Source organism: Furipterus horrens, unplaced genomic scaffold, assembly GCF_987537825.1.
Source record: "Furipterus horrens unplaced genomic scaffold, mFurHor1.1.pri manual_scaffold_5, whole genome shotgun sequence".
NCBI lineage: Eukaryota > Metazoa > Chordata > Mammalia > Chiroptera > Furipteridae > Furipterus > Furipterus horrens.
In genome coordinates, this window is record NW_028327175.1 from 723,581 (window position 1) to 750,292 (window position 26,712).

Sequence of the window (26,712 nt, forward strand, 5' to 3'; positions counted from 1 at the left end):
GGCTTTGATTGTCAGCCCTTTGAGCGGACACTAGTTATCGGAATGAAAGTTTTTGACCAAAATCCAGAAAATGATGTGAGAAAAATAAATTCCAGCTAGTTTCATAGGTGTTTGAACGCCAGTCTGGTGCAGCCTCTTCGAGCGCTGGCTGGTGCCGTTTGCTTTTAATTCCTTCTTAAAATGAGGCAATACTTTGCGAGACTTCTGTGTATATGTGTAAATTCTTCATCTTTTTAGATCCAATCCACTATTTTCTGACTGCTTCTGCCGTGTATAGTACCATTTTTGTGCATGCTTGATGTGACATACATGAACTACCACTATGACTTTATCCATGTAAAATAGCTATTTATTGAGTTTTCTTTTAAAAGTTGGATTTACTGTTTTCCCGCTCTCCATTTAAGCATCTTAACACAGAATTTGTTACTGTTTATTAGAAGAATTGCGTTTGAGAGCACGAAGATAACCGACTTGCAACCGTATGAAGAAACAATAATGCCTTTATTATCAAAGTGTAAGCACAATTCTTACAACAAACTGTGATAAATTCTTTTTTGTGTGTTTTCTTTTTTTCCTTTGCTGCATTATTTTCACATGAACAAACCAAAAATCCACGGTGAGCAGCTGCCGTGCCGGCCGGTGTGCTCGGCTGCGGAGCCCGGCGGCCGCCTCGGGAGTGGGCGGCGCCCCGACTATAGCAATACTCCCCCCGTGGCCGCGCCGCTCCCGCCCGCCGGCTCCACGCACGTGCATCCCGCTCGCCCTGGTCAGCTGCTGGGTTTACTTGAAGGATGTAGAATACTCTTGAAACAATACTCAAGTGTATACAATTAGGTCAAAGCATTGTGCAATTGTTTCCTTTTAATTTGTAAAACTGAGGGTCATAAATAATTGAGAATGTCAGCTCTGACTGAGCATGGTGATTCTATTTGATTTAACCAAAGTCGAGAGAATCTTTCAACTTTGAATGTAAGCTAATGACGAAACCTGACCACCGAGGAGACTGCCCAGAGTTTCAAAGCACATTGTCTACAAGTGGAAATTGAAATAATTTATAAGAATATTGACACGACTATGTTTTTTAAAAAGTTCTTAATTTTTTCACTAAGAGGAGGAAACTGTTTTATTGTTAACTATGGTAGATATTAAAATTCCTCTTAGAAAGAAACCAGTGATTCCAATGGTCCCAGTTTGAAATAAGCACCTGTGAGGATGCGCTAATCACCGACAATCAGCACGTTTTAGGATCAGATGTTCAGGAGGGAGTTGCTGTTGCATTGATTTTAATATTTGTACATAAACGCTGACGTTTTTGAGCATCATTTTGTATTTGTTGTACTTTAATACCTGTACAGGCCCAGAAATAAAAACCTGGCAGTCTTCTTTTTTTCTCCCCTTGGTTCGTGTGAATGTTTGCCACAGATTTTTATTTGATGACTTTTAAACTAACACGTGGATAGGTATTTACTGCTAAATTGGTTTTAGATGAAGTAAATAAGATATTTGGTAGGTTAGCGATAAAGTTGGTAAATAAGTTTCCTCTAAATTCTCTGTATAATATAATCTCCATTTATAATAAAACTAGGCATCCCCAAGTGAGGATCATACTTTGAATTTAAGTCTGGAAATACTAACGAATGTCTCAGGTTTCAAACGTGGTTCTAGGTAACTCTGTCTTTTAGGAAGACGTGATAGCTGAAATGTGATTGCATGTTGTTATTTGACAATCCATTAGTGGTAAACTAGTGCTCTTTATAATTTTCAGTTTAGTAGACTCTAGAAATACCTTCCCTAAGTTTTCATCTTTTCAAGCTAAAGGTCATTTAGCCTGATGTCACAGGTCTGTCCCTGTATTTCACTTGCTCTGACCAGAGCATTCTCTGTGTTTCATTCTATTTTGTTAGGACAGAGCAGATAGGGGAAAACAGAACCCCGACTCCTCTGCTTTGGGTACTTGTCTAAAGAAGCCCCACGCCTTCATTTGCAGACGCCCAGGCACCCAGGAGCTAGACCTGCTGGCAGAGTGTGGGAGGGCCTTGGGGGTGGGGTCTGGCGTGGAGGTGGCCCCTGAAGGCAGCCAAGTGCCCAAGGGCACTGCCCCGGGCCTGGCTACCTGGGGACAGAGCAGAGTGATCCCGTGATTTCTGGACCTGACCCACTCGGGCCTGCTGCCCCCCTGACCTCTCCAAGGCCTCGTGGCATCTGCGGATGGGACATTTTCACTTCACACACTTTTAGTTAAACTAGGCCCTGGGACGTGGACAGTTTATGTTTCCGGTCCAAGCAAGTGACCCTTAACCTTCCTCCCATTTCTGTGCCTGGGGGGTAGGGTCCTATGGGCCCCGAATTCAGGGTTCTAGACAAGAATGCTTACGCTTTTCTGGGTTTATCCTGCGCGCTAGCCCTCGAGAGAGACGCTTGGCCCGGACAGACGTGGAGCTGAGACGGCCTCCGCTCGCTGGCCAGGGGTCACGGCAGTGTTTCCTGAGCATGTCAGCAGTGAGAGCGGCCACTTACGATCTGAAAATGGTTCTGGTAAGAAAAACGTTCTATTTTGAAAAATAGTGTTTTAAATCTTCACCCGAGGACGTGTTTATTGGTTTTAGAGAGAGGGGAGGCAGAGAGAAACGTCAACTGGTGGCCTCCGGTACCGGCCCCAGGGGACAGACCCACCATGCTCCAACCCCCTGAGCCAACTGCCGGGTGAGGGCGGGGGGGCAAAAGTTTAATTTTAAAAAATGACTTTAATTCCATGTTTTGAGTACAGAGTTGTGGTTCTACACAAGCTTTTTACACCCTAGGAGCATTTTATGAGCAGGAACTGCGTTTCATTTGACTCTCCCAGGACCTTCCACGTAGTAGGGAGGTCCAGGAAATATTTGATGACATGAGATTACTCTTATGCTGATGACGACCTCCCCAACTTTCTTTTTTTTAATAAAACTTTTAAAGATTAAAAGAGCAGTATTAGGAGTCCAGATAGAAAGTTACTATATTTGATCTCTAATACCTCCGAATACTTCAGCGCTCCCACCCAGCGTGTCCACAGGAGCCGGTTTCCGAGTGGACATGTACTTCTGGGTCACAGGCAACTGTTCACGAGATGAGTCCCCCGGTGTCACAGTGTCTCAGTGACATGAGGCTGAGAAAAATGAGGGCCTCTCGGCCTGGCTGTGTATATACATGATAAACACCACAGAGGGAAAGAGGGAAGTGGAAAGGGGACATTCAAGGTGGCGGCTGGGAACCCCATTTCAATGGGGTGTTGGGCGAGATGCCAGCGGGAATAAGCTCCATGGCAGCTGTGGGAGGGTGCAGGCTGGGGGCCGTGCAAGCGTCCTGGGGTGCTCGCGGACCCGGCAGGTGCAAGGCACATGGCGGCAGGTGTGGCTGGGTGGATGAGCAGATCGCGTGCGCGTGTGTATGAAGGACCACCGGACAGGAGGGGTGATCAGATTCTTGAGCAGAGGGGAAGGGATGGAGGAAGAGAGGAAGGAAAACATCCACGTGTGAGAAATGTGTGGATCAGTTGCCTCTTGTGCACCCCCAACTGGGGACGTGGCCCGCAACCCAGGCTTGTGCCCTGCCTGACCAAGAAGTGAACCGGCGACCTTTTGGTTCACAGGCCAGTGCTCCATCCCGAGCCGCACCAGCCAGGGTGGATCTGGCATCTGAATCACACCTAGTGATCTAGTCTGCGGAGGGGCAGGAAGTTATCACAATTGTAATAAGTTGAGAGGAGCTCTTGGTGCAGCAGTGAAGGTGGGCAGAACCCGCTCACACGGGCTCCCCGCCGGGATGTGGGGGGCCCCGTGGAGAGTGACTAGCTCTTCCTTATGCAAGTTCAGAACTGAGAGTTGGATGCAGGAGCCCAGCTGATGGCGATCAAAGTCATTGTTACTAACAGAACTCTCTGGAAAGGTGGTCTCAGGGCCAAGGCGCTCACATCCTCCGCCCCAGCTGGGCTGACTGCAGGCTGCTCCCCGCGGGGGGCAGAGCGCGCCCCAGGACATCCTGAGCCCACCGAGAAGGAACAGGAGGGATCCGGGGTCCGGGTCCCCGGAGACTGCCTTAGAAAGCCAGCCTCCCTCTGGGCGCAGAGCGGGCGGCGGCGCAGGCAGGGGTGCAGGTCTTCCCACCACCACTGTCTTCTCGCGTTTCCCGGCCGGACAAGCCCTCACTCCCGGGCGTCAACGTGGCGTGTGTACAAATGGCCGATAAAGGAGAGAAAACAGTGTAACAGCCCCCTCCCCCACCCCCTCCCTCAGCCAGCTGACACAGTCCTTCTCTCTCTCTCTCTCTCTCACACACACACAGGCAGATTCCAACCAACTCTTGGCAACAGATAATTGTCTGGCTTTAGTTAATGCTGTAAAAATAACACTTTACAGAAGTTCACACATATCAACAGTAAGAGAATTGCTGGTGACTTGGCTGAAATTTTATTAACCACCACAGAGCTATGTTCAATAAACAAAAGAAACACGGAAATGGTAAGTCCAGGCAGTGGCTTTAATTTAATAAGCTGCTGCGTATTTAGGTGACAATGAAATCAAACTGGAATTGCATTTGAAATTTAAAATTGTAACAAAGCAAATAGCTTTTATCATGGACTTGAAACATAATAAAATATCCATAAAAATAAAAACTTCCCACTGTGATAAGATTTCAAAATCTGTGTTCTACGGGGGGAACGCAGAGAAGTGAGGAACAAACTCACTGACATCAGCGCCACAGCTGAGGAGCGCGCAGCCCCTCGTTCAGAGGCCGGCTGACGACCGTGTAGTAGTTTGAGAAGAGCTCCTCTCCCTGTTGGATGTCCCTCAGTGCGACCAGGACGACACACCGGAGGGGCCTGCCGACAAGAAAAACAGATGAGTCCCCATGTAAACAGACGCAAGCCCAGCGCGGGCGTCACGGATGTCATGGTACCCCTCACTGTGCCCTAGGCTCACGCCCTTGACATCCTGAGGACATAGTTCTTCTCCCTGAAAGAGGTGCTGAAAAGCAGATTCTATCTGCTCTGTCCCATCTCATTTAAAAGGACCCAGATCAAGGAGCTCACACAACCGGCCCTTCTCCCGAACATGTTCTTTGTTCACATCCTCAAAGCTGGCGTCGCAAAAGCATTTTAAAATGACATCCATTATAGCTGGACGTTTTAAAATTCATTCGTATCCTTGTTTTCTGCAAAGCTGGACATACTAAAAATTAATTGGATTAAAAATACCTTTTATGGACACAAAACATGTAATCTTCAAGGTTCCTACTTATTTAATGTTTCCTGTACTTGGATAGTAATGACGTTATGCCCCTGAGTCTACGGCTAAAAAACCGGTTAAATACATGAACACACACACACTGAGAAAAGGTATCAAGTTTGAAGCACAGGGAATAGCTTAAGTTTTAAATACCTTCATTTTAAAAGGACAACTTAATAGGACCCAGACAAAATAAAGTTTGCTGCAAATGGCAGCTCAGTGGAATGACATGAAGCTTATGTCTTCCTACAGCATCGCTGATAAAGAACTCGACAGAATTATTTATTAAAAATGGTTACTTGAGCCCTGGCAGGTGTGGCTCAGTGGACTGAGCGCCGGCCTGCGAACCAAAGGGTCGCCGTTCGATTCCCAGTCAGGGCACGTGGGGGCGCACAAGAGCAGCCACGCGTGGATGTTTCCCTCTTTCTCCTCCCTTCCCCTCTAAAAATAAATTTTAAAAATATTTTAAAAATAGTTACTTGAATATTCTCAGTAGACTTTACACAAAAAATTATTACAATAAAAATGTTATCTTCTGAATATTTTCCTTTTTTTCACTGTTTTTAAATTTTTTTCTCCACCAGTTTGCAAATCTAATAGTGAAACAAGCAAAAGAAGTGATGTGTCATTAGGTGCTCTCTTGGCAGGTGGAGGGCAAGATCCTTAAAACGACTGAAGTAAAAATGTTTTTGAACAATTTGTAGGTAGGAAAAATGAACATAAAAATCTAAGTTAAAATTTTTCATGAAAAGAAAGAACGCATACCCCAAATGTTACATAGCTGTCTTTTAGACGGAAGCACTTTTTAAGGGCGCCACACGACAGGAGCTGGGGGAGGCCCACCTTTGTCCGCTGCAGCTGTAGGCGACGTTGGGGAGGTACTGCTTCAGCTCTATGGGGAAAACTGTGGGCACGTCAAGCTCCTGGTAACAGACGTTAGCCGGTCTGTCTGGGAGAAGGACGGCATTTCAGAAACAAGCTCATGGAAAACAGCACTGGATCACAGCATGGCGTGTGGATTTCTAAATGATCAGAACATGCTCCAAGGAGCAATCCCTGCCATGTTCCAGGCATGCTGGGACTTATATACACAAAACACTATACATACATATGTTTTTGAGTTTACTTTCTGGAGAGCAGGAAACTGGCCCTTGAAGGTTCAAGTTTAAGTAGAAGAGTCAGCCTCTCAAGCTCACAACTCCCTGATGCCAGAGGCTGGCTAACTGTAGCCAGAGGACCAAACTTTTACTTATGGGGAAGTGGAGACCCTGGGAAGGTAAGAGGCTCAAAACCTTAGCAAGAGAAAGGGGAGCAGGTCTAGTAGGTCACCTGCAAGGCCATATAGAGGTACAGACAAAAGAATCGAAAGGGCAGTTATCAATTGCCTATATACACTGCAAAACAAAAACAGTAAATTAAAGAATCCCCATGACTGTTTATCGGTTTCTCCAGTTCTGTCTTCGATATCTGCCTCAAGGGGCTGAGATGCTCAACTCCACTGCCCCGGGTGCCGGGTCCCCTGGGGAAGAACTACCAGGCCCTTGGCTCCCCACCTGCAGGTCGCTCACCATCTGAACAGTTGTTGACAAACTGTCCCACAGCCAGAGGGTTCTGAGTGTCCGGCGTCAGCCACGTGCTGTCACTCATTAGTAAGGGGCCAAGGCGGTCCCTCCCAGCGCAAGATCTGCAACAGGTGAGAGCATCAGCTGAGCGGCTGCCCTTCTGGATCCTGAAATTCAGCAGTACAGGATGAACCCTGCGACTGGAAATGTGCAATTTCTCTGTAAGAAACTGGAGTCTAATCAGGAGGGCAGCGAAGGCCGGCGACCACAGGCACCGTGGGTGGCTTTGCCGCCCGTAACGCCAGCTTACCGGTACACGACTTTGGACAGCCCTCTGTCATTCCCGTCGATGAGCACGCCGTCCAAGCATCTAAAAATAAACGGGTTTCCGACAGACTGGAAAAAGATCGGCTCGTGTTTCTGGTAGACTGTGCCTGTCACCCAGCAAGACAAAGAACAGCGGCAGGTACAAGTCACAAACGTTGTACGGGCCGTTCTCGGGAACATAGACGTAACATGAGCACCTGTTTTCACTTCTCAACCTTTTCTAGCGTCTAACCTCCAGTGCAGGCCACCACGTTCTGTCCGGCTCGCTTCTCCCTCGGAACAGTGCCCCGCAGCAGAGCCCGGAACCAGCGTGCCCCGCAGCCAGACACTCAGGACTCGGTGAATAAAACGCAAACACCTTTCAGGCTCAGTTCTACCGAGTCACGTTTTGTGTGTGTATGTGAGTGTTTCAAGTGAAATGTGATTTGGCATCTATCAAAGCATCATTTAATTTTGCTAATGACCAATGAAATAGCGGAGACAGAGAAGGGAACAGACAAACCCAACAATCAGCTGCTTCTCCTTTCATGGACCCTGGAGGAAAGGAGAGGATCCATCCTGGTGCCTCGGGGGTCCAGGCGTGACTACCTGTCGCATTTATTTTAGTATTAATTTGTTGCTGGCTTGTTCTGTTCAGCCTTTACTGAGTTAATTGTATAGGGAGACATGGAGACTCCCTTGCTTAGGGGTGAGAATTAGGAAATCGTCAAAGGGCTTTTTGGAAACATAGTTCTGTTTGACTTAAACATCCACGTATATTTTCCATTACACCAACTAGTATGTCAGTTTAACAAATGACATATTCGACCGAGCACTGTAGTTAATGACTTTTTACAAAGACGCTGCTTTACTTTCCAAGCACAGAAATGGCAGGAATGTCTTTATTCAGTGACTGATGGGATTAAATTCTATCTTTCATGTTTTAACCCTATCATTTTTAACCTTAGTTGTCAATTATCTAAGCCAAACTGACTTATTCTCCAGTATTTTCTAAGTAATAAATCTGATCAAACCAGGCCATACCATATTTTCCTAAATTTAAACATTCACTAGAAAAATTTCCTTAAAAGTGAAATGCATTTATCCCAACAAATACTATGGATACTTGGCAACACATAAGATACTCTACAAATAGTTAATTTCCAAATCCGGATTTAAAAATCTGTGGGAATCCGAGTTGCCTATTCAATTCCTTATTCCAAGAATTACAAGGCTAGGTTTTTGGTGTATTTTTAAAAAATTTATATCTATCCGTATATAAGAAACTCTTGGCGAAGTGCTCATTGTGCCGTTACCGGGATACATGGACACGACCGCGCCTTTGGGTGCCAGCCCTTTGGTGACGAAGACGCCTCTCCCGGCGGAGACCACAGAGCTGGTCGCTCGGGCGACGCTGAAGCCCAGCGTCGCGTGAAGGGTTTCTGCTGGTTTCCGGGCGGTGTCCCGATGGCGTCGGCACCCGGGCGGGCTCGGCCCGCGCCGCTGCTCTGGCCGCAGGTCTTGATACCTGGATCGAACCGGCTCCGGAAGCACCGACCAGACGTCCGGCTGCTCGCCGAGGCCGTTGACGAACAGAGCCCGGAACAGCGTCAGGAGCGTTTCCAGGGCGTCTTCGTCCGCGATCACCTTGTCTTCAGCTTCCTCTGGCACGTACCGGAGCGGCCTGGAAGCGGGGACATCCCTCCTCGCCGCCCGTCCCTGGAGCAGCGCCGGCGGCCCCGCGCCCTCCCTCCGGGCTGTTCCCACGCGTCCGAAGGGCGGAGAACCGCGTTTCAGAGAGAGTCGTTCGGGGGCGGACCTGCCCAACTTCCAACGACACCCACCCAAGGCGACAGCGGCCACAACCTACGGAAGGCCCGCCTGCACCATGTCGCGGGGTCCCTACACTCACTCCCTGCGTTTCCCAGACAAGGACACCGAGGCCGGATGCCGGGGGCGCGCCCAGGGTCCTCCGGGCGGGGCGGCGGGGGCAGAGGCGGCGGGGCGTGCGCCCTCCGCCCTCCTTAACGACGGCGCGCTCGCCGCCCGCCCGGGCGCTGGCTCCGTATTCGGGCCCCCACGTCCCACCTGCTTTCACGGCCCCTTTGCTCAGTTTAGGCGGTTGCCCGCGCCGCGGGGCGCGGCCGCTCCCACCGCAGAGCCCGGAGCTCCGTTTGGCTTCCCTGAGGCGTTTCACGCCCCCAACTGCGCGACCCGCACAGCCCGCGGCTGCCGACCCTACGGGGACCACCTGTCAGCGCGGGGCGCGACGGGAAGTGGGCCTCAGGCCCCGCCCACTCAGACTCCGCGCCCCCGCCGGGCCCCCGCCCCGCCTCCGACAGCCTCCGCCCCGGCCCCGCCCACCAAGGCCCCGCCCACCCAGGCTCAGCCCGCTTGAGGCCCCACCCACCTCGGGCCCGCCCTCCCCGGGCTCCACCCACCACGACCTCGCGGCGTCAGAGCCCGGGGCCGCCGGAAGCTCCGCCCCCCCGGGGCTTCCCCCCCACCCTCCCCCGCCCTCGGCCTCGCCAGGCTCAGGCCCCGCGGCCCCTGCGGCGCCCCCGGCCGGAGGCAGGCGCTCGGAGCCGCCGTCCCGGCCCCGCACCTGGAGTTGCGGCTCAGGTTCAGCGCGATCCAAGGTACGAAGCGGTACTTGTAGCGGCGCCACCACTGCCGCAGGCCCCGCAGCAGGCGGCCCGGCATGGCTGCCCCGCCGCGCCCGCACTGGGGTCCACCCGGCGGGGAGGGGCGGCGGCGTGTCCCGCCCTCGGCCTCGCGCGGTCCCGGTGCCCGGCGCTGTCGCCGCGGCCCGCCCACTAGGGGCGCGGAGCGGACGGAGCCCAATCGCCGTTCTCGCTCCGTTTGCCCGCGTGCCCGACCTCCCCCGGCCCAGCGCTCAGCGCCGTGGGGACCGCGGGCGCGCCCGGCCTCGGCTGCGGAGTCGGGACCCGCGCCTAAGTCCAGGGGACCGGCCACACCTGGTGCCGCGCGGGCCGGGCAGGCGGCCTTGGCGCGCGTGTTCCGTTCCGAACGGGAACGCAGGCGAACACGTCGCTGGAGTCTCCGTTTCATTGTGACGCCACGGAGGGCGCCGGCGGCCGCCCCGCAGCAGGTGCTGTCGGGGGCTGGCTGCGGGGTGCGCCCGGGGTGCGCCCGCGTTGCCGATGGAGTCGCTCAGGGCCGGCGACAGGGGGGACTTCATGGGCTCTGCGCTCGCCGGGTACGGAAGGCCCACGTCGCAGCCTTCCCGTCATGCTTATCCCGAAAGTAAAGAAGCGGCCGGCGCCTTGTTACTTGTGACTTCCATCAGGGAGCGTAATCCAGGGCAAAGGGCCGTCTGCTTAGCCCGCATTTCTTCACCGACTGAGCTGTAATCGACATGTAACGTTTGTTTCAGATATAAAACACCGCAGTCAAAATGACTGAGCGGGTAGAACAGCGAATCTGCATCAAATTTTGCGTCCGGCTTGAACGTTCCTGCGCAGAAACCATTCGGATCATCCAGAAGGCTTTCGGGGCCGAGGCCATGAGCGCAGCGCAAATAAAAGTGTGGCACAGACGCTTCAAACATGGGCGAGAATCTGTTGCAAGTGACCCGCGTCCTGGGAGGCCTGCAACGAGCAGGACCCCTGAGAACGTGGAACGCGTACGCGCCGCCATCAGCAAGGACTGGCGGCTGACGGTGCGAGAGCTAGAAGCTGGTCTGGGGATTCCAAAAACCACCGTGTCCCAGATTTTGACGCAGGACCTTGGCCTGAAACGTGTGGTGGCAAAATTCATTCCGCAACTCGTGCTACCGGAGCGGAAGGGGCATCGCGCTGCAGTTGCCAATGACTTGATTCAACCTGATACCAAGGAACCAGATTTCCACAGGGAGGCCATCACCGGAGGTGGATCGTGGGTCCATGACCCAGAGACGAAGGCCCAGGCGTCCCAGTGGACGTCGCCTGGTTCTCCACGTCCTAAGAAGGAGCAGCAGAGTCGCAGCAAGATCAAGACCATGTTAACTGTTTTTTGAGTGGGAAGGTGTTATCTGTCCATCACGAGTTCGCCCCTCTGGGCCAAACGATTAATAAGTAGCTCAGCCTCAATGTCCTGCCCGGCTGAGAGAGGCGATGTGACGAAAACAGCCACCGCTGTGGGCACCTGGTGATTGGCAGCTTCATCCCAACACGCCTGCTCACGCATCACGTCTCATGCAAAGTTCTCTGGTGAAACGTCCAATCACCCGGGTGACTCAGCCCCCCTATGGCCCAGACTTGGTGCCCTGTGACTTCTGGTTTTTCCCAAAACTAAAGTCACCTTTGAAAGGGAGGAGACTTCAGACCATCAGTGAGATTCAGGGAAGTATGACGGGGCAGCTGGTGGCGACTGGGAGAGCTGTGTGAGGTCCCAGGTGCCTGCTTTGAAGGAAACTGCGGTGTCATTGTCCTGTGTACAGTGTTTCTTGTGTCTTGTATCTTCTTCCATAAATGTAAATTAATTACCATCTCACCATACATAGCTACACATTTATTTTCCTTGAGATGAGCATGTTGAAGACTTACTCTTTAGCAACTTTAAAGTACACAGTCCGGACTCATTAACGGGGAGCAGGGGCGGGGGAGGTGGGGGAGGGGGTCCTGCCGGCGGGGCGCACTGACGTTCCTGGTGCCACGGGAGCCGGGCAGGGCTCACGGGGGGCGCCCTGTGCTGGACGGCCCTGGAGTGCTCGCTCCATGGAGGCCCCGGGGCAGCCACCGTGGCACACAAGGCTGGGGAGGCGCTGGCGCAGAAGCCCAGGTGAGAGGGGCGGCGGGACTGGAGCGGCAGCTGTGGAGACGGCAAGGGGGGGTTCGGGGCGTGTTTGGGAGGAACTGACAGGACCTGCCAATGGGTTAGAAGGGGCGGGTGACGGCTTGTAGCGCCTGTGAGAAATGGCAACGACCTAGTGGAAGCACCACTCGGGAAGCAGCTCACCGAGGAAGAGGCGGCGGCGGGAGTGGAGCTCGGCAGCGACCCGTTTGCAACAGCTGTTTCAGTGACAGCTGGCCGGGAGGGGGTGTGTGCACCGGACTCCGGAAGTTTGCCTGGGGGGGGGGTGCAGCCAAAGGCAGACAGGAGGGGCGCTCCTGGGCACCTGTGCCGCTGAGGGCGGTGCTGGAGAGGGAGCGCAGCCGCGGGTCATCTGCAGAGTCGAGCCGGAGTGCCGGGAGCCAACTCAGGGCGCAGGAGGAAGGTGGTCCTCTGGGTGGGTGGGTGGGGCGGATATATGGGTGGGGTGTATGGGTGGGTGGGTGGGGCGGATGGGTGGGCGGGTGGCCTTGAGAGCAGGGACAGGAAAGAAGGCACCCCGTATACTGATCCAGCCTCTCCCTGGTTGTGACCGTGTGGTAGAAAATGGAAGAAGAGAAACGTCCTGTTTCATGACAGGTGAACAGCAAGCCTAGGTTTTCGCTCAGGAAAACAGAATTCCCCGTGATTGCCCTGAGATGGCTCAGTTTAAGGGGGAGGGGACGTCTGCGTCTCAGGCACGCGGCCCAGTTAGCACCGTTAAGACCCTTGAGTGAAAGCCAAGTCTTCCTCCGCCGCCGTCTGGGCCTGAGCAAGCGCCTGAGCCACTCGCTGCCTGGGGTGGGGGCGGTGGGGCTGAGCCGCCCTGCAGTCCGGACGCTCCCCCGCCAGGAACACAAAGCAAAACAGAAGAGGAAATCAGGGTCAAGTGCAAAGAGAGATTAAGCCAAAGTAAAATATATACAAACTTAGAAATAGTTTCCCACTGATTATTTTGGAAATGTCTAACCTGTAGGAAACTACAGTGAACCACCATTAGTTACCTTTTATGCAGGTTCATCAACTGTTAACATTTCGTGTTTTCTTTCCATTTCTTTGGATAAATGCCCAAGAGTGGAATTGCCGGGCTGGACGACAGTCCTGCTCCTAGCTATTGAGGACCCTCCACGCTGTTCCCACAGCGGCTGCGCCATCTGCGTTCCCACACACAGGGCACGAGGGTCCCTTTCTCCGCATCCTCGCCAGCCCTAGTTACTGACTTGGACGTTAGCCATTCTGACAGGTGTGAGGTGGCACCCACTGGGGTTTTAATTTGCATTTTCCTAATAAAGTGACATTGAGCATCTTTTCACATGTCGGTTGGCATCTGTCTGTCCTCTTTGGAGAAGGGTCTGTTCAGGTCTTTTCAAAGTGGAGCTGCCTTATGACCCAGCGATTCCACTTTCGGGAGCCTGAGGAGACCTGAGACACGAACACCTGCAGCCTCGGGCCGGGGCTAACGTCTCCCCCGCGCACCTCCCCTCGCGCACCTCCGGGGCTGCTGGACTCCCCGCTCCAGTCCCGCTTCAAGATGCTGCCAGGGCTTCCTGCTCCCCAACCTCAGTGCCTCTCGTCTGCCCATCTCACCCTGGTGACAGCCACACCCTCTGTGGGTCCACATAGCTGCTGAGAAATCTCGTTAAGCAAAGTGACTTTAAGGGAGAAGAACATTTGTCACCTCCACGGGAAACGGAGCAGGGACCTCTGATTGGAGGCCTGGCTTCCTTGTCCAGGTGGGCAGAGCCACAGGGGGCCGTGGGCACGGGCCCAGAGCTGGCAGCGGACGGGCGGGGGCCGCGCAGGCAGGCAGGCAGACAAGGGTATGCGGGGAGCAGAGCTCGCAGCGGCAGTGGGGTCCCCGAGGTGAGCAGGCCCCAAGAGCGCAGAGGGCCATCCAAGCTCTGCTGTCCCTTCACCTCACATACCAGACCCAGGCTCCCCCAGGTGAGACTCCCCTCTAACCGTCCACCTTCCCACTCTCGTCTGATGGGCCGGGACCCAGCGCAGAGGCCCAGAAGGGGCCAAAGGCAGCGCGTGGGTTCTGTTCAGCGCTATACATAGTTCCTGATAAAACTGTGATTACATCTTTAATGTTTAAACATCAGGAAACAGCACGTCAGAATCTACATTTCCAGCTGCTTTTGGAAATTTCGAGGCTTTGGTGACTCTGGGCTTTCCCCACTTTATTCCAACACGTCCACTCTGGCCCCTTAGACATGAACTTGGCCCCAAGTCTCAGGTAGGCATCAGCCCCGTGAGGACACGCCGGCCCCGAGGCATTGGAGCCTGTGACCGTTTTGGTCACTCGTTCGTTCAGACAGACATAGAGACTGGGCAGCCAGCGGGCCATTGGCCCAGGGCCTCTGACTTCTCACGACACTGGTGCTTCCATCCACAGATGCAGAGACGGAGGTTCCGAGTCCCAGGCGATGCAGCTGCCAGTGGTGAGGCCAGGTCTGACCCTCACAACACCTCAGGCTCTGTGGTCACCAGATCCATCGTCACCTCCCCGGTGTCCACTCACCACAAATGATAACCTGACACACCAGAGAGGACAGACAGGCAGCGACGTTCGTGCGTCCCCCAGTTCCCGTTTCCCGGGTGACCGTAGTGCCACGTGCACCCAACTTGAGAGCAGGTGATAGGTCAGGTCACAATGCACACAGTGGCATTTTCCTGTGAGTGTGATGCCCTCCCATTTTTCTAGATTCTATGTACCCTGCAGATTTGTTCATTTTATAAAATTATTAATATCATCTGGAACAAGAGAATTCGTTTATTTTCTTAATTCCTCTGAAGCAAAAACAATTTTCTCCAAGAGTTTCCTAACCTAAGTGTACATTTATATGGAAACTTGACACAAAGTGGCTCTGAGTCCACGGCTACTTGGTGACAGTTCCTGTCTTGCAGGGTCGGCCCATCGAGTTTCTGATGAAGTCTGATCTCGGGAGAAACGGCTGCTGAGCAGACACAGAGGCTGGACGTGGAACACAGCGACCCCAGTGTGGGCCCTGAAGGCTGGCCAGGGACCTCTGCCACCGGACCGGAGGGCGTCTGACACAGGGCGGTGGGTAGAGCTTCATTCTCCTCCACACAAGCCTGCATCAGAGGGCAGACTCGGTGCTTTGTAAAAATGCCACATTAGCTTACACGGGTTCTGTGAGCGGGGCCAGGGAGGAGGCGGTCTGGGGACCCCCGCGCATTTCCGTGCAAGTAAGTAGCACAGACGGCCGGGGGACTGAGCGAGGCTGAGGCGCAGGGAGCAAGAGTGGCATGCGGTCTTGGTTTGGGTCCTTGCTGAAGGATCCACCTGGGCAGCTGGTGGAACCCGAGGGGGCCCTGGGTGGAGGGTAGAAGGCAGTTCTGGTGGCCCTACATCCTTTTGTAAGTATGAGATTATCTCCAAATAAGTAAAAGGCCCCACCTTTGTTCAAAAACTTTTATTTACTATAAAGACATAACACCAAAATAGGTACAAATACTATAAAATTCGTTCAATGGGGTAAAAATTTTAATTAAAATATCTTGATATATTTAAAATAACAAAGGATACATTTAAGCCAAATTTTCTTAACCCAGAGATTTTTTTTTTTGTAACATTTGTTTATATAGTAAGGTGCTAATAGAAGTTAGCCCTTAAGCCCTGGAAGTCGTAGGAATCAGAGTCGCACAGCAAATACAATTTCATTGTGAAGTGAACTTTGGTAGAAGAAAAATCTATAGGACACCTGAGGTAGCAGAAACTGGAATAAACAGCAGTAGACGTTATTTACAACTCGAGTACCAAATAACATTAAGAACGCAAAAATAATTACACAATAACAATTTTCAGTCCAGCTTTGATCCAAAGAAAATAAGAACATGACATCACATTTGCATTGAAAATAAGACAGACACACACACAAAACAAGACCACCATTCCCAGCAAGCCAAGGGGGCCCCCGGGGGCTGGGGCTGCAATGGTGGGCGTGGCGGCCGGCGGGGGCGCCGGGAGGAGGCGTCCCCTGTCTGCACAGTCCCGAGTCTGCGTCTGTGCGACGCGGGACCCACCTGGCCGGCGACCGTCCAGCACGTACAATGGCAAGAATGCATCCTTTAAAGCCTGCACACGAGAGACTTGGAAACGACCTTATTAGAACTGTGAAAACTAAGAGTCGGAGAGGAGAGGAGAGAAGAGAGTCAGGCACACACATCAGAGCCACCAAACTTCACATTTCAGGACCATTTTAGCTCTTCAGACAGTGCCAGGCTTCCAGGACAAAGGGATGTACAATTTCACTCGGAAACACATTCACCTTTAAAAACTGCCTTTTAAAAATCTTATGCAATATATCCCCGTAAACCTGTCCTGTAACTCATTTTACTTCCAATGTGTGTTGTACATTTAACACGTACGCTAGATAGCTTATTTAGTTTATCCTGAGTCTTTGAGAATAACCAATTCTATTTCATCCTGCAACAACTCAACTGGCTTCTGAAGAGTTAAAATTTGACATCTCAAAGTTGTATGAAATACTTAATCAGTACTTGATTTAAAGACTCACAAAAAAATTAAAAAAAAAAAAAAAAAGGAGACAGAGCTGCCGTTTCCCTCAGGGCCCCACACACCTGAGTCCGGCTGTGCAGAGCCACAGCTGGCTGTCCGATCCAGTGAATCAGCATGGAAGTGAAACTCAGTTTCACTGTATGAACAGGTTTTCCAAGTTCAAAGCAAACTTATCGTTTAAAAGACCATTACTCATTGGTGGCTGAGTAATGAAGTCAGTGTTTCTGCTGCGACCCCCAGCGGCCTCCTGGCAAGAAGGAAAATGGCAGCCCTGGCGCCCAGCGGTGACACAGAGCAGGACTGAGGGCTGGGGCGCTTCCTCCACTCGAGCCCAGTACATCAGAGAGACTCAGACAGGTTTCAAGGTAACCTTGATCTTGGCTGCGAGCTGCATCAAGAGGACAGTTGCTTTTCACCTAATTTACATTTAACCTGCACGGGAAGAGCAGTGACGGACTCAACGAAGGTAGTAGAAATTCCAATTTTAAAAACCAACAAAGTTCTGTATTAAAAAACTCTTGCCATAGCAAGATAGTCAATAAACTCTAGTTCACACCTAGCTGTATTTTTTTCTGGTTTGAAAAGATCACCTTTCCCTGAATATAAACAAAAAATGAAGGTGAAATGAAAATATAGAACCATGATTTCCAAAACGAAACAATGGGGCCAACAGTAAAATGCACAGTGAACCACAACCGCCAGGCTTTAAAAAAATACAGGTCACCTGTGGGTCGTAAGGAAGTCATCAGCTTTAAAAACACAGTTATTTACTGCGAGTCACAGCACATTCTGACCTAAAAGAGGCAGACGCTGAGTTGTTTAGCCAGTGATGAGAACGGGCTGCCCACAGAACCCCCTGAGATATGAAAGGGGAGAAAAATGGACAGTAAGACAGATCCTGAGCCCCTCCTCTGCTGATATTGCTGAAAAAGTGCTCCAAAAAATAACAGTAATGCGAATCAGCCGTGCAGACGCCCGGCTCTCCGGCGCAGACGCCCGGCTCTCCGGCGCAGCCGGCCCGCCGCCCAGAAAGGCACGCGGCGCAGTCCCTGCAGGCGCGGGCGCCGCGGGCCGAGCTCAGGCGCAGACCATGATTTGTCGATCACATACTTGGGTGAGGGGTCCCCGCGGGGCCGTTCGTAGCGGCTCAGCGGCAGGTTATAGGCGCGGTCGTCCACAAGAGGTTTTCTCCGATCGAGCGCCCGTCTCTGCCACAGCCGAGCTGCCCGGCCGGCTACCACGCCGTGCGGAACACGGGGTGCTTGAGCAGCTCTCTCGATGGAGGTCGGTCCTGAGGTTGGAGTTCCAAACAGCGAAGAGCCACGTCTCGTAAACCCGGAGACAAGTGGGAGGGGATGGCGGGCGCCGTGGTTGCGCTGGCGATCTGTGGGGAAAACGGCAGAGCTGACGCTGTCCGCCGGGGACGCTGCCACAGACGGGCCTGGGCCGCCCGGAGGAGCTGATGCCCAGGCGGGGCGCTCTGCCCACGGGCTGCGAGGCCGGTTCCTTCTGAGAACCCTTCACACGTGAGGGTGAGGGAATCGGATCAGACATCCCCTGATCGGACGGACCCACTTGGATCCTCCCCATCTACAGGGAGCCAGACCACATGCGTCCCATCAGTCAGACAAGCTGGTTTCCACTCAGGTGACCTCTGCGTCCCTCCCGGCCCCGCCCCAACACATGGTGTCCCCGTGGCTTCTCTGCGCCTTTTCTAGCACAGAGAGGTGTTCAGAGTGAGAAAGGCCGACCCCTGCCAGCCAGCTGAGCGCCTGGGCGGAGGCCCAGCAGGTGGGGGCCAGGACTGAGGTGCTGAGCACTGTCCTCGGCCTGGAGCCCCTCTGCCGTCCTCAGAACGAGCACACGAGGCGGGCGCCATATTACCCCTGCTTTATAAACAGACAGATGGCAGACAGAAGGAGTGACTGTCCTCGTCACGTGGCTCCCACAGGATGGAGCCAGGGCAGGAAACCAGGCCTGTCAGACTCCAAAGCCCAAGCTGTTGCCGTGCACACGCCCGCCCCGGAAGCTCAGCCCCGACGGAGACGCCGGGAATGGGCCCGCGCTGTCTGGGAGGTGGAACGACAGGACTGGCTACTCCCTTGGGTCTAAGTTTTTAAAATATAGAAGATCGTAAATTAGAGTTTAAAAAATGTGTAGCCATGCACCATACAGGAATAGCTTCAGTGTTTAAACTAGAAAGTTTGAGGTGTATGTTTGGGCACATATTTCAGCCAGGAGCGGGGATTCGGGATTTGCTAAATCCGTGGTCACGGCAACCTGACAGAAGGTACTGCTGGGAAGAATGGGGCCCGACCGCCCACACCGCCACCCCCTGCCACGCCACGTGAGGCCCCAGCGGGGTGCGTGCACGTGGGTCCGCTCATTCACTTCCTGCTAGACTGGCAGTCCAGGGGAACCCACGCACACCTGCTTCCAGCCAACTCCAGCAGAGAGACAACCCTGGTCTCAACTACCTTAAATATCAGGGCGAGGTGGTTGGAGTGCTTCTCCGCGTTCCACGGGGGCTTCGCGCAGGCCATCTCGATGATGGCGCAGCCCACGCTCCACACGTCGCAGCTGCGCCCGTACTGCTGGCCTCGCAGCACCTGGAGGGAGGCGGGGGTCAACTGGGAGCTGCGGCTCGTCACAGAGACCGAGGCCGCCCTGCGGGACAAAGAGGGGCAGTCCAGGGGCCGCCTGCTGTCCCGTGTATTTCATGGATAAGTTTCATCTCCCATGCGGCACCAATTACTTTGGAGAATTGTGAGATTCTGAAAAGTCACATGAGATCACAGAAGTTCAGAGCGGCCCCAGGGCACTTCGTCAGCTGGGGAACCCCGAAAGACGCGCAGGCGTCACTGTGGGTGAGCCGAGGACTCAGACACGCGCGGCTCCCACCCCGCCCATGATGGTGAGACCTGCCTCCATGGGGCGTGCTCCGGGTTTACTACGGAGCGGCTGCTGTGAACCACCTTGTGGTTCTGGGTCAGAAAGGGCCTTCAAGCAACACTACTAAAACCTACCTTTAATTTGTTAAGACAAAGATGGAAATGCAGGAATTGAGGGTCTAAAATTAAAAATATCACCGAAACCTTATTTTTAGGGCCACGGGTTTCTCACCGCCCAGCACACCCGGCCAGGAGCGCCGGTGAATGTGGTGTGACGCGGTCGCCGGGACTGCCACCACACGCCCAGCTGCTTCTCACCTCCGGGGCCATGAACGCGATGGTCCCCAGCAGCTGCCCCTGGAACTCCCCTGCGCCTGTGCCCTTTGACGCCAGCCGCGCCGCTGCCCCGAAATCCGCGATCCGCAGCCTCTGGCCTGTGCTGTCGATCAGCAGGTTGGCACCTGCCCAAAACACAAAGGACAGATTTCAAACTTGGTAAAATACTGTGAACGATGTAGGACAATGACAAGAGAAAGAAGTGGGCCACGTGCTAAAGGTTCAAGGAGGTTCCTTCCTCTCACGTCGCTTCATTGCTGAAGGCGCAGCGGAAATGAGGCAGAACCCAGCGCCTCGGGGGGACCTGACCCCGTGCCAAGGCACAAGGGGATGAAGGCAGAGGCTTGAATTGAGCGTTAGACCTTCTACAGCATGATTCCCAACAAAAATCTTTCTCCAAAATGCAAATTTTAGTGTAGTTTACATTTTACGATTAAAAGTTCTATTGAAACATACTGACATGGACCAAGTAAAATTATTATAATTTCACAATAGTTAATGAAAAAACTATCATTTAAAAAAAAGATTGTATTTATTTTGAGAGAGAGGGGGAGGGAGGGTGAGAAAGAGGGAGAGAAGCATCACTGATAGAGAGAAACCCTGACCGGCTGCCTCCCGTACGTGCCTGACCTGGAACCGAACTGGGGCCCTGGGCTTTGTGGCACGACACCCAGCCCACGGAGCCCTGCTGCTCAGGGCAAGGATTTAATGCTGTCACCTTACCTGGATATATTATGTCAAATACTAAAGACACTCACATCAGAAAACCAAAGCTGCTATTAGTTAATCGAACTACAAAAGATTTGAAAGGATTTTCCTTAAAAGTTTATAACATCACAGTTATTCTAACGGACCAGGAGCGGGACCAGGGGCTTCTCGGGGGGAAGCGCATGGAGACCAGGCCTGGGGCCCGGGGCCCGGGGCCCGGGGCTCTGCACCCGGCCGGCCAGCTCGCAGCAGGAAGGCGGTGGGAAGGCCAGGCCTCCCGGGTGGGGTCACACTGTGTGACCCCAAATGTCCCTTCAGTTCTAATAATTCCAGTGACCTGAGGTACTCAGGAGAACAGTCCTCCAGTTGATTTCAGGTTAGGGACTGTCCGCAAAGACGCAAGTTTCAGAATTACGTTGGTTCCCCACCTGCAGCCAGTGAACAGTAACGAGAAGGAGCCGCACCTTTGACGTCTCTGTGAATGATCTGGTTTTCGTGGAGGTACGACAGGCCGCGGAGCAGCTGCTCGGTGTAGTTAATGACCACGGACTCCTTGAAGGCGCCGTACTTACTGAGCAAATGGGCCACGGACCCCCCTGCAAAACACACACACAGAAGAGCAATGATTGTCAGACACTGAAGCCGGAGCCACAGCTCCTTATTCCACCCGAGGAGCATCAGGTTGTCCTTCATGCGCGCACACCCACGTCTGACCCGGTCCTTTGTGCCCTGCATCAGAAGGGAGGCTGATGTGAAAACTGACACATGTAAGGAACCGCAAAACCGGCCTCTTCAGACTTTCACGGGACCCTCGTAAACTAGCTTTCTGGAAGGTCAAGATCTCAGAAATCTTCAGAGGTGAACAATTTTGGACGGAACTATTTCTGAAATGTACAGTTCACCTGTCTTTCTGACCAAGACACACAGACGCCTCCCGTAATGACTCAGGTACACGGGCCCGGCGCGGGCCCAGCAGGAGGCAAGGGGGATGGGCGGGGCCTCAGGCCTAGGGGTGCCTGGCCTCCCGCCGTGTCCCGCTCAGGTGTCCCGCTCGGATCCAGGCAGGCCACAGACTCAGGGCGCCTCATTCAGAAGTCTTGCTACTCGTCCGCCTCAGTCCAACCATCTGCCCGGCCACCAGCAAGCTGAGAACGTGCTGAGGAGCCGGTGCGTGCGGGCGGAGGTCCGGGTGGGGAGCCGGGGCGGCCCCAGCCACAGGCACCCCAGCCTGCACCTGGGTGCCAGCACCCACAGCGAGAACAACCTGGTGACCCGCTGCGCAGAGCTCCCACTCCGGGGTGCCGAGAGAAGCCACAGGGACCCAGCCCCAGGCGGGCAACTGTGCTGTCACAGCGTGGTTCCCCCAGGGGCGCTGCGCCGGCGGGAGGACGAGTCTTGCCTGCCAGAGGAAGGGTCGCGCCCACCCGCCGGCGGCCCACAGCAGCCACGGCGCAGCCTCCCCAGGCAGGTGCGCCCCACCCACACAGGACACCCCCACAGCCCCTGGCCCTCGGACCGATGGCGATGGTGCCTCTGGGCCCCACGAGGCCCTTCTCCCTCCGACCATCTGAGAGCGGGAGGTGGAGCGGGCCTGCCCAGCACAAAGGAGGAGACACACGGAGGCGGGGGGAGGAGCGAGGGCGGGGCCTCCCAAATGAAAAGAAGAGCAAGACCCTGGGAAAAGCTCAGTGAAACAGACAAGCAGCTACCGGACGAGGAACTCAAACAAGGGTCGTGATGCAGGAGCCAGTCAGAGCTGAGCCGCGGAGGGAGCGGCAGGTCAGGGGCGACAGGAGCCAGCCGGTGCCCGGAGGACGGAGCGGGGGACGCCACTCCATCTGCGCAGCGCGAGGACAGAGGTTTTTAACGAGGGTGGTTTACGGGGCCTTGGGGACGACATCAAGCCTCCCAGCAACCACGTCACAGGAGTCCCGGAAGGAGAAGAGAAGAAAGGATGGAGAACTTATTTGAAGAAATAATGACTAAAATCCACCCTAACCTGACAAAGGGAACAGACATATGAGTCCAAGAAGCACAGAGCGTCCCAAACAAGACAAACCCAAAGAGGCCACATAATCACGATGAAAATGACACAGGTTAACGGGAGAGTCTCCAAAGCTCCCAGTTCTGCACACGGGGACCCTCCTGAGGCTGTTGGCCAATTTTTCAGCAGAAACTTTGCAGGGCAGGGAGCGGGAGGGTCGCACGGTTTATTCAAAGTGATGGAAAGGGAAAGCCCACGCCCGAGAACACTCAACTGGCGAGGTTCTCACTCAGACCTGAAGGAGAGATAGAGTTTCTCAAATAAGCAAAAGCTAAAACAGGACATCACCACGAAACTAGCCCTAAAGAAATGCTAAAAGGGCTTCTTCAAGCAGAAAGGAAAAGGCCGAAACTTAAAAGTAAGAAAATATAGGAAAAAGCTCAGTGGTAAAGGCAAACACTTAGTAAAACTAGCGGATCAACCAATTCTAAAGCTAGTATGAAGGTTAAAAGAAGCAGGAAGACCATGTATCGCTACAATAAGTAAGAATAACATAAGGTAAGATTCCAACAGCATAAAACATGGCGGCGGTGATTAACAACGTGCTTTTAGAATGCGTTCCAGCCTCAGTGGCCACCGCTCTGCGCGCCACGCAACCCCTCAGCCACGCCTCTAACACACACACAGAGGACGGAATGCAAACGGAACTCTGGCGAAAATCACCAGCACACAAGAAGAGTGCACAAGGTCAGAAAACGACAAAAACCACCGGAAAGCAATGAATAAAATGGCAGTAAATTCATACCTATCAATAATCACTTCAAATGCAAGTGGATGAAATCTCCAGTCAAAAGGTACAGGGGGCTGAGTGGGTAAAATAAAAACAAGACCATCTGCATGCTGCCTACAGGACTTGGCTCAGATACAGAGTCCCACACAGGCGGAAAATGAAGGGAGGGGAGGGAAATTTCATGCACGTGGAAATGAAAAGAAAGCTGGCATCACAATACTCAGACAGAAGAGACTGTGAAACAAAGGACGTGACAGGAGACAGAGGACACTACGTGACGATAAAGGGTCAATCCCAGGAGAGCGTGACAGTGTGGGCACCTGCGCACCCCACACAGAAGCCCTGACGGACAGACGGCAGGTGACTGCTTGTGGCCACGCAGCGAGAAGCCGACAGTAATGCTCTGGCAGCAGGCTCTGGCCGGGTGGCTCCGTGGGTAGGAGCGCTGTCCCGCACACCAGAAGGTTGCAGGTTCAATCCCCAGTCAGGATGCGTACGGGAGGCAGCCAATGGATGTTTCTCTCTCCCCTTTCCCCTCTCTCTAAAATCAATAACCATTTCCTCGGGTGAGGATTAATGATAAATAAGTAATAATAACATAAGAGGAGGGGACCTTAATAGCCCACTTACATCAGTGGGTAAATCATCCAGTAGAAGATCAACAGAGAAACTGGCCTCAAATGACAAATCCTATCACAAGGCCTTAACCGCTATTTTTAAAGTATTTCACCCAAAAGAAGCAGAAGACCCAGTCTCTTTAAGTGCACGTGGAAGGTTTCCCAGGACAGACCACATGTTAGGACACAAAACAGGTCTCAATAAATTTAAGGCTGGAATCCCATCAAGCACCTTCTCTGACCGTGGCGGTATGAAACTAGAAATCAATTACAGAAGGAAAACTAGAAAAAATACAAAAACACATGGAGACTATACATTCTACTAAATCAACAGGATAATGAAAAAATCAAACAGGAAATAAAATATCTCGAGACATGATGAAAACAATCCCACTTACAACTACATCCCAAAGAATAAAGTACCTAGGAATAAGTTTAATCCAGGAGGCTAACGACCTGCTCTCTGAAAAGTCTAAGACGTGGAAAAGACCGCAGAGAACACATAAACAGAAGGTATACCGTGCTCTTGGATGGGGATAATTAATATCGTTCAAATGTCCAGACTACACAAAGCAATATAAAGATCTGATGTAATCGCTACAAAAATACCAACGGTATTTATTCTTCTCAGAACAAACAATCTTAAAATTTACATGAAACCACAAAAGACCCTGAATAGCCAAAGCAATCTTGAGAAAGATGAACAAAGCATTCTTGAGAAGAATGGTCCCTGATTTCAAAACTATACTCGTCGGCAGCCATCCGTCTCGAGAGACGATGGTGTAGCTTCTTAAGAGTCTATCTGCACCGCCAAGAATGGTTGTGCAGTCCAACTCGGGAGTGACACGACACGGTATCTGTCTCCTCCCGTGTTGAATCGACATCTTGCGATGACGCTGGAGTGTCCTCTCCAGTGAAGCTGAAGCTACAGAGCCTGGGCAGGGTGATATGGAGGGTCTGCTGTTGCCCATGCAGCAGACCCCCCCTCTCTTCGCAGCTGAAGGGTCCAAGGGAAAGACGGAGTCAATACAGCTTGGCTTCAGGTGCGCCGCAGGAGTTGCCGGTGTTGACTACAACGTCAAACCGCCTTAGGGACTCCGGCTCCGGATTTTCTGTCGGGGTTTACTCCCTTAGCCTTTCCCCTGAAGAGGTATGCCGCAAGGCAGCGGAGGTTTTTTGGAGTCAGAGTTTTCCTTCTCTGATGTGCCCTGACTGGAAGATCGAACCAGCGACACTTAGCTCGCAGGCCGACGCTCAATCCACTGAGCCAAACCAGCCAGGGGGAAAACTATACTATAAAGCTATAATAATCAAAACAGTCTGGGACTGGCATAAAAACAGACCCATACCTCAATGGACCAGGCCAGGAAGACCGGAGATGAGCCCACACTCACAGGGCCCATTAATCTATGACAAAGGAGGCAGGACTATAAAGCGGGGAAAAGACAGTCTCTGATCAACGGTGTTAGGAAAACCAAACATCTACAAACTCAAAATGGATTAAAGATTAAAATGTAAGACCTGAAATCACAAAACTCCTAGAAGAAAACACAAGCATCAACTCTTTAACGTCAGTCTCAGCAATATTTTTTTGGATATGTCTCCTCGGGAAAGGGCAACAAAAGAAAAAAATCAACAAACGGGACCACGTCAAACAAAAGCTTCTGCACAGCAAAGGAGACCGTCGGCAGAACCGAAAGTCAGCCTGTGAGCGGGAGGCGGTGTGCCTGATGCGGCGTTAGGATCCAAATACACGGAGAACTCAACATCACAAAACCAAACAATCCGAAAAAAGGAAAGAAAGGATAAAAGGAATAAACAATCCTATTAAAAGTGGGCAGAGGACATGAACAGACACTTCTCCAAGGAGGACAGATGCCAAGTGACATAAGAAAAGATGCTCAATGTCACCAGCCATCAGAGATGCACATTAAAACCTCACACCGGTCAGAACGGCCGTCGTTAATAAATCACCAAACCACGGTGCCGGCGAGGACGTGGAGAACGGGGACCCTTGTGCCCTGCTGGTGGGAACGCAGACTGGGGCAGCTGCTGTGGAAAGCAGTGTGGAGGGTCCTCAAAAAAATAAAAATAGCCCCGGCTGCTGTGGCTCAGTGGACTGAGCGTCGGCCTGTGAGCCAAGTGTCGCTGGTTCGATTCCCAGTCAGGGCACATGACTAGGTTGCACGTCAGGTCCCCAGTTGGGGGTGCGAGTGAGAGGCACCCATACAGTGATGTTTCTCTCCCTCTCTTTCTCCTGTCCCCTCTCTCTAAAAACAGATAAATAAAATAAATAAAGTAACCTTGTTAAAAAATAAATTAATAAAAATAAAAGTACATATGATCCAGCTCCTAGGTATTTATCTGAAGAAAAGGAAAACAGTGATTTGAAAAGAGACCCGTGCACGGCCATTCACGTTCATAAGAAATGGTAGCAGCCCAAGTGTCCAAGGACAGACGGACGGGCAAAGACAACGGAACATCCCTCGGCCGCTAAACACTTGAAATTCTGCCACTTGCGACAACCTGGATGGACCGAGAGGGTGGTCAGCTACGTGGCGTAAGTCAGAGGAAGACAAACCCCTCACGACTTCGCTTACATGCGGCATCTAAAGAAACAAGTGAACAGGACAGAAATGAGGCGCAGACAGAGACGGTGTCAGAGGAGAGGGCGGTGGGAGGAGGCTTGAAAAGTTGAAGGGGAATAAGAGGCGTGAACCCCAACGACAAAGTCCCGGGGGTGTAATGTACAGGACAGGCGGCAACAGCTCCTGAGCTCTGTGCGGGGACAGATGGCCCCCGAGCTCCGCGGCGGCCCTGCGGCAGGTGCACAGACGCGCATCACCGTGTTACACGCCCACACCACATGGCCTGTCCACGCGCTGCAACGGAAAAGGAC

General features: G+C 52.7%; 2 protein-coding genes and 1 long non-coding RNA gene across 3 annotated transcripts in view; 1 reads left to right on the plus strand and 2 right to left on the minus strand.

Annotated features, from left to right (window-relative positions):
* Positions 1–4,419: 4,419 nt before the first annotated feature.
* SETD9 (SET domain containing 9) lies at positions 4,420–9,883 on the minus strand. The gene is made up of 6 exons (XM_090276104.1): positions 9,735–9,883; positions 8,446–8,813; positions 7,134–7,257; positions 6,830–6,945; positions 6,105–6,210; positions 4,420–4,855 (listed from the first exon to the last, which is right to left on the minus strand). The coding sequence occupies exons 1-6, from the start codon at positions 9,830–9,832 to the stop codon at positions 4,726–4,728; spliced, it is 942 nt and encodes a 313-aa protein (XP_090132230.1). The 5' UTR covers positions 9,833–9,883; the 3' UTR covers positions 4,420–4,725.
* LOC150008091 (uncharacterized) lies at positions 9,653–16,155 on the plus strand. The gene is made up of 3 exons (XR_016511092.1): positions 9,653–9,768; positions 14,340–14,579; positions 14,852–16,155. It is a non-coding gene; the product is annotated as an uncharacterized LOC150008091 (long non-coding RNA).
* Positions 16,156–17,479: 1,324 nt separating this feature from the next.
* MAP3K1 (mitogen-activated protein kinase kinase kinase 1) overlaps positions 17,480–26,712 on the minus strand; it is a 51,649-nt gene continuing 42,416 nt past the window's right edge. The window contains exons 17-20 of the mRNA XM_090276106.1: positions 20,887–21,018; positions 19,697–19,839; positions 18,965–19,096; positions 17,480–17,871 (exon numbers count right to left, since the gene is read on the minus strand). Of these exons, the coding sequence (XP_090132232.1) occupies positions 17,722–17,871; positions 18,965–19,096; positions 19,697–19,839; positions 20,887–21,018 (557 nt within the window). The 3' untranslated portion in view covers positions 17,480–17,721. The remainder of the gene's footprint in view (positions 17,872–18,964; positions 19,097–19,696; positions 19,840–20,886; positions 21,019–26,712) is intronic.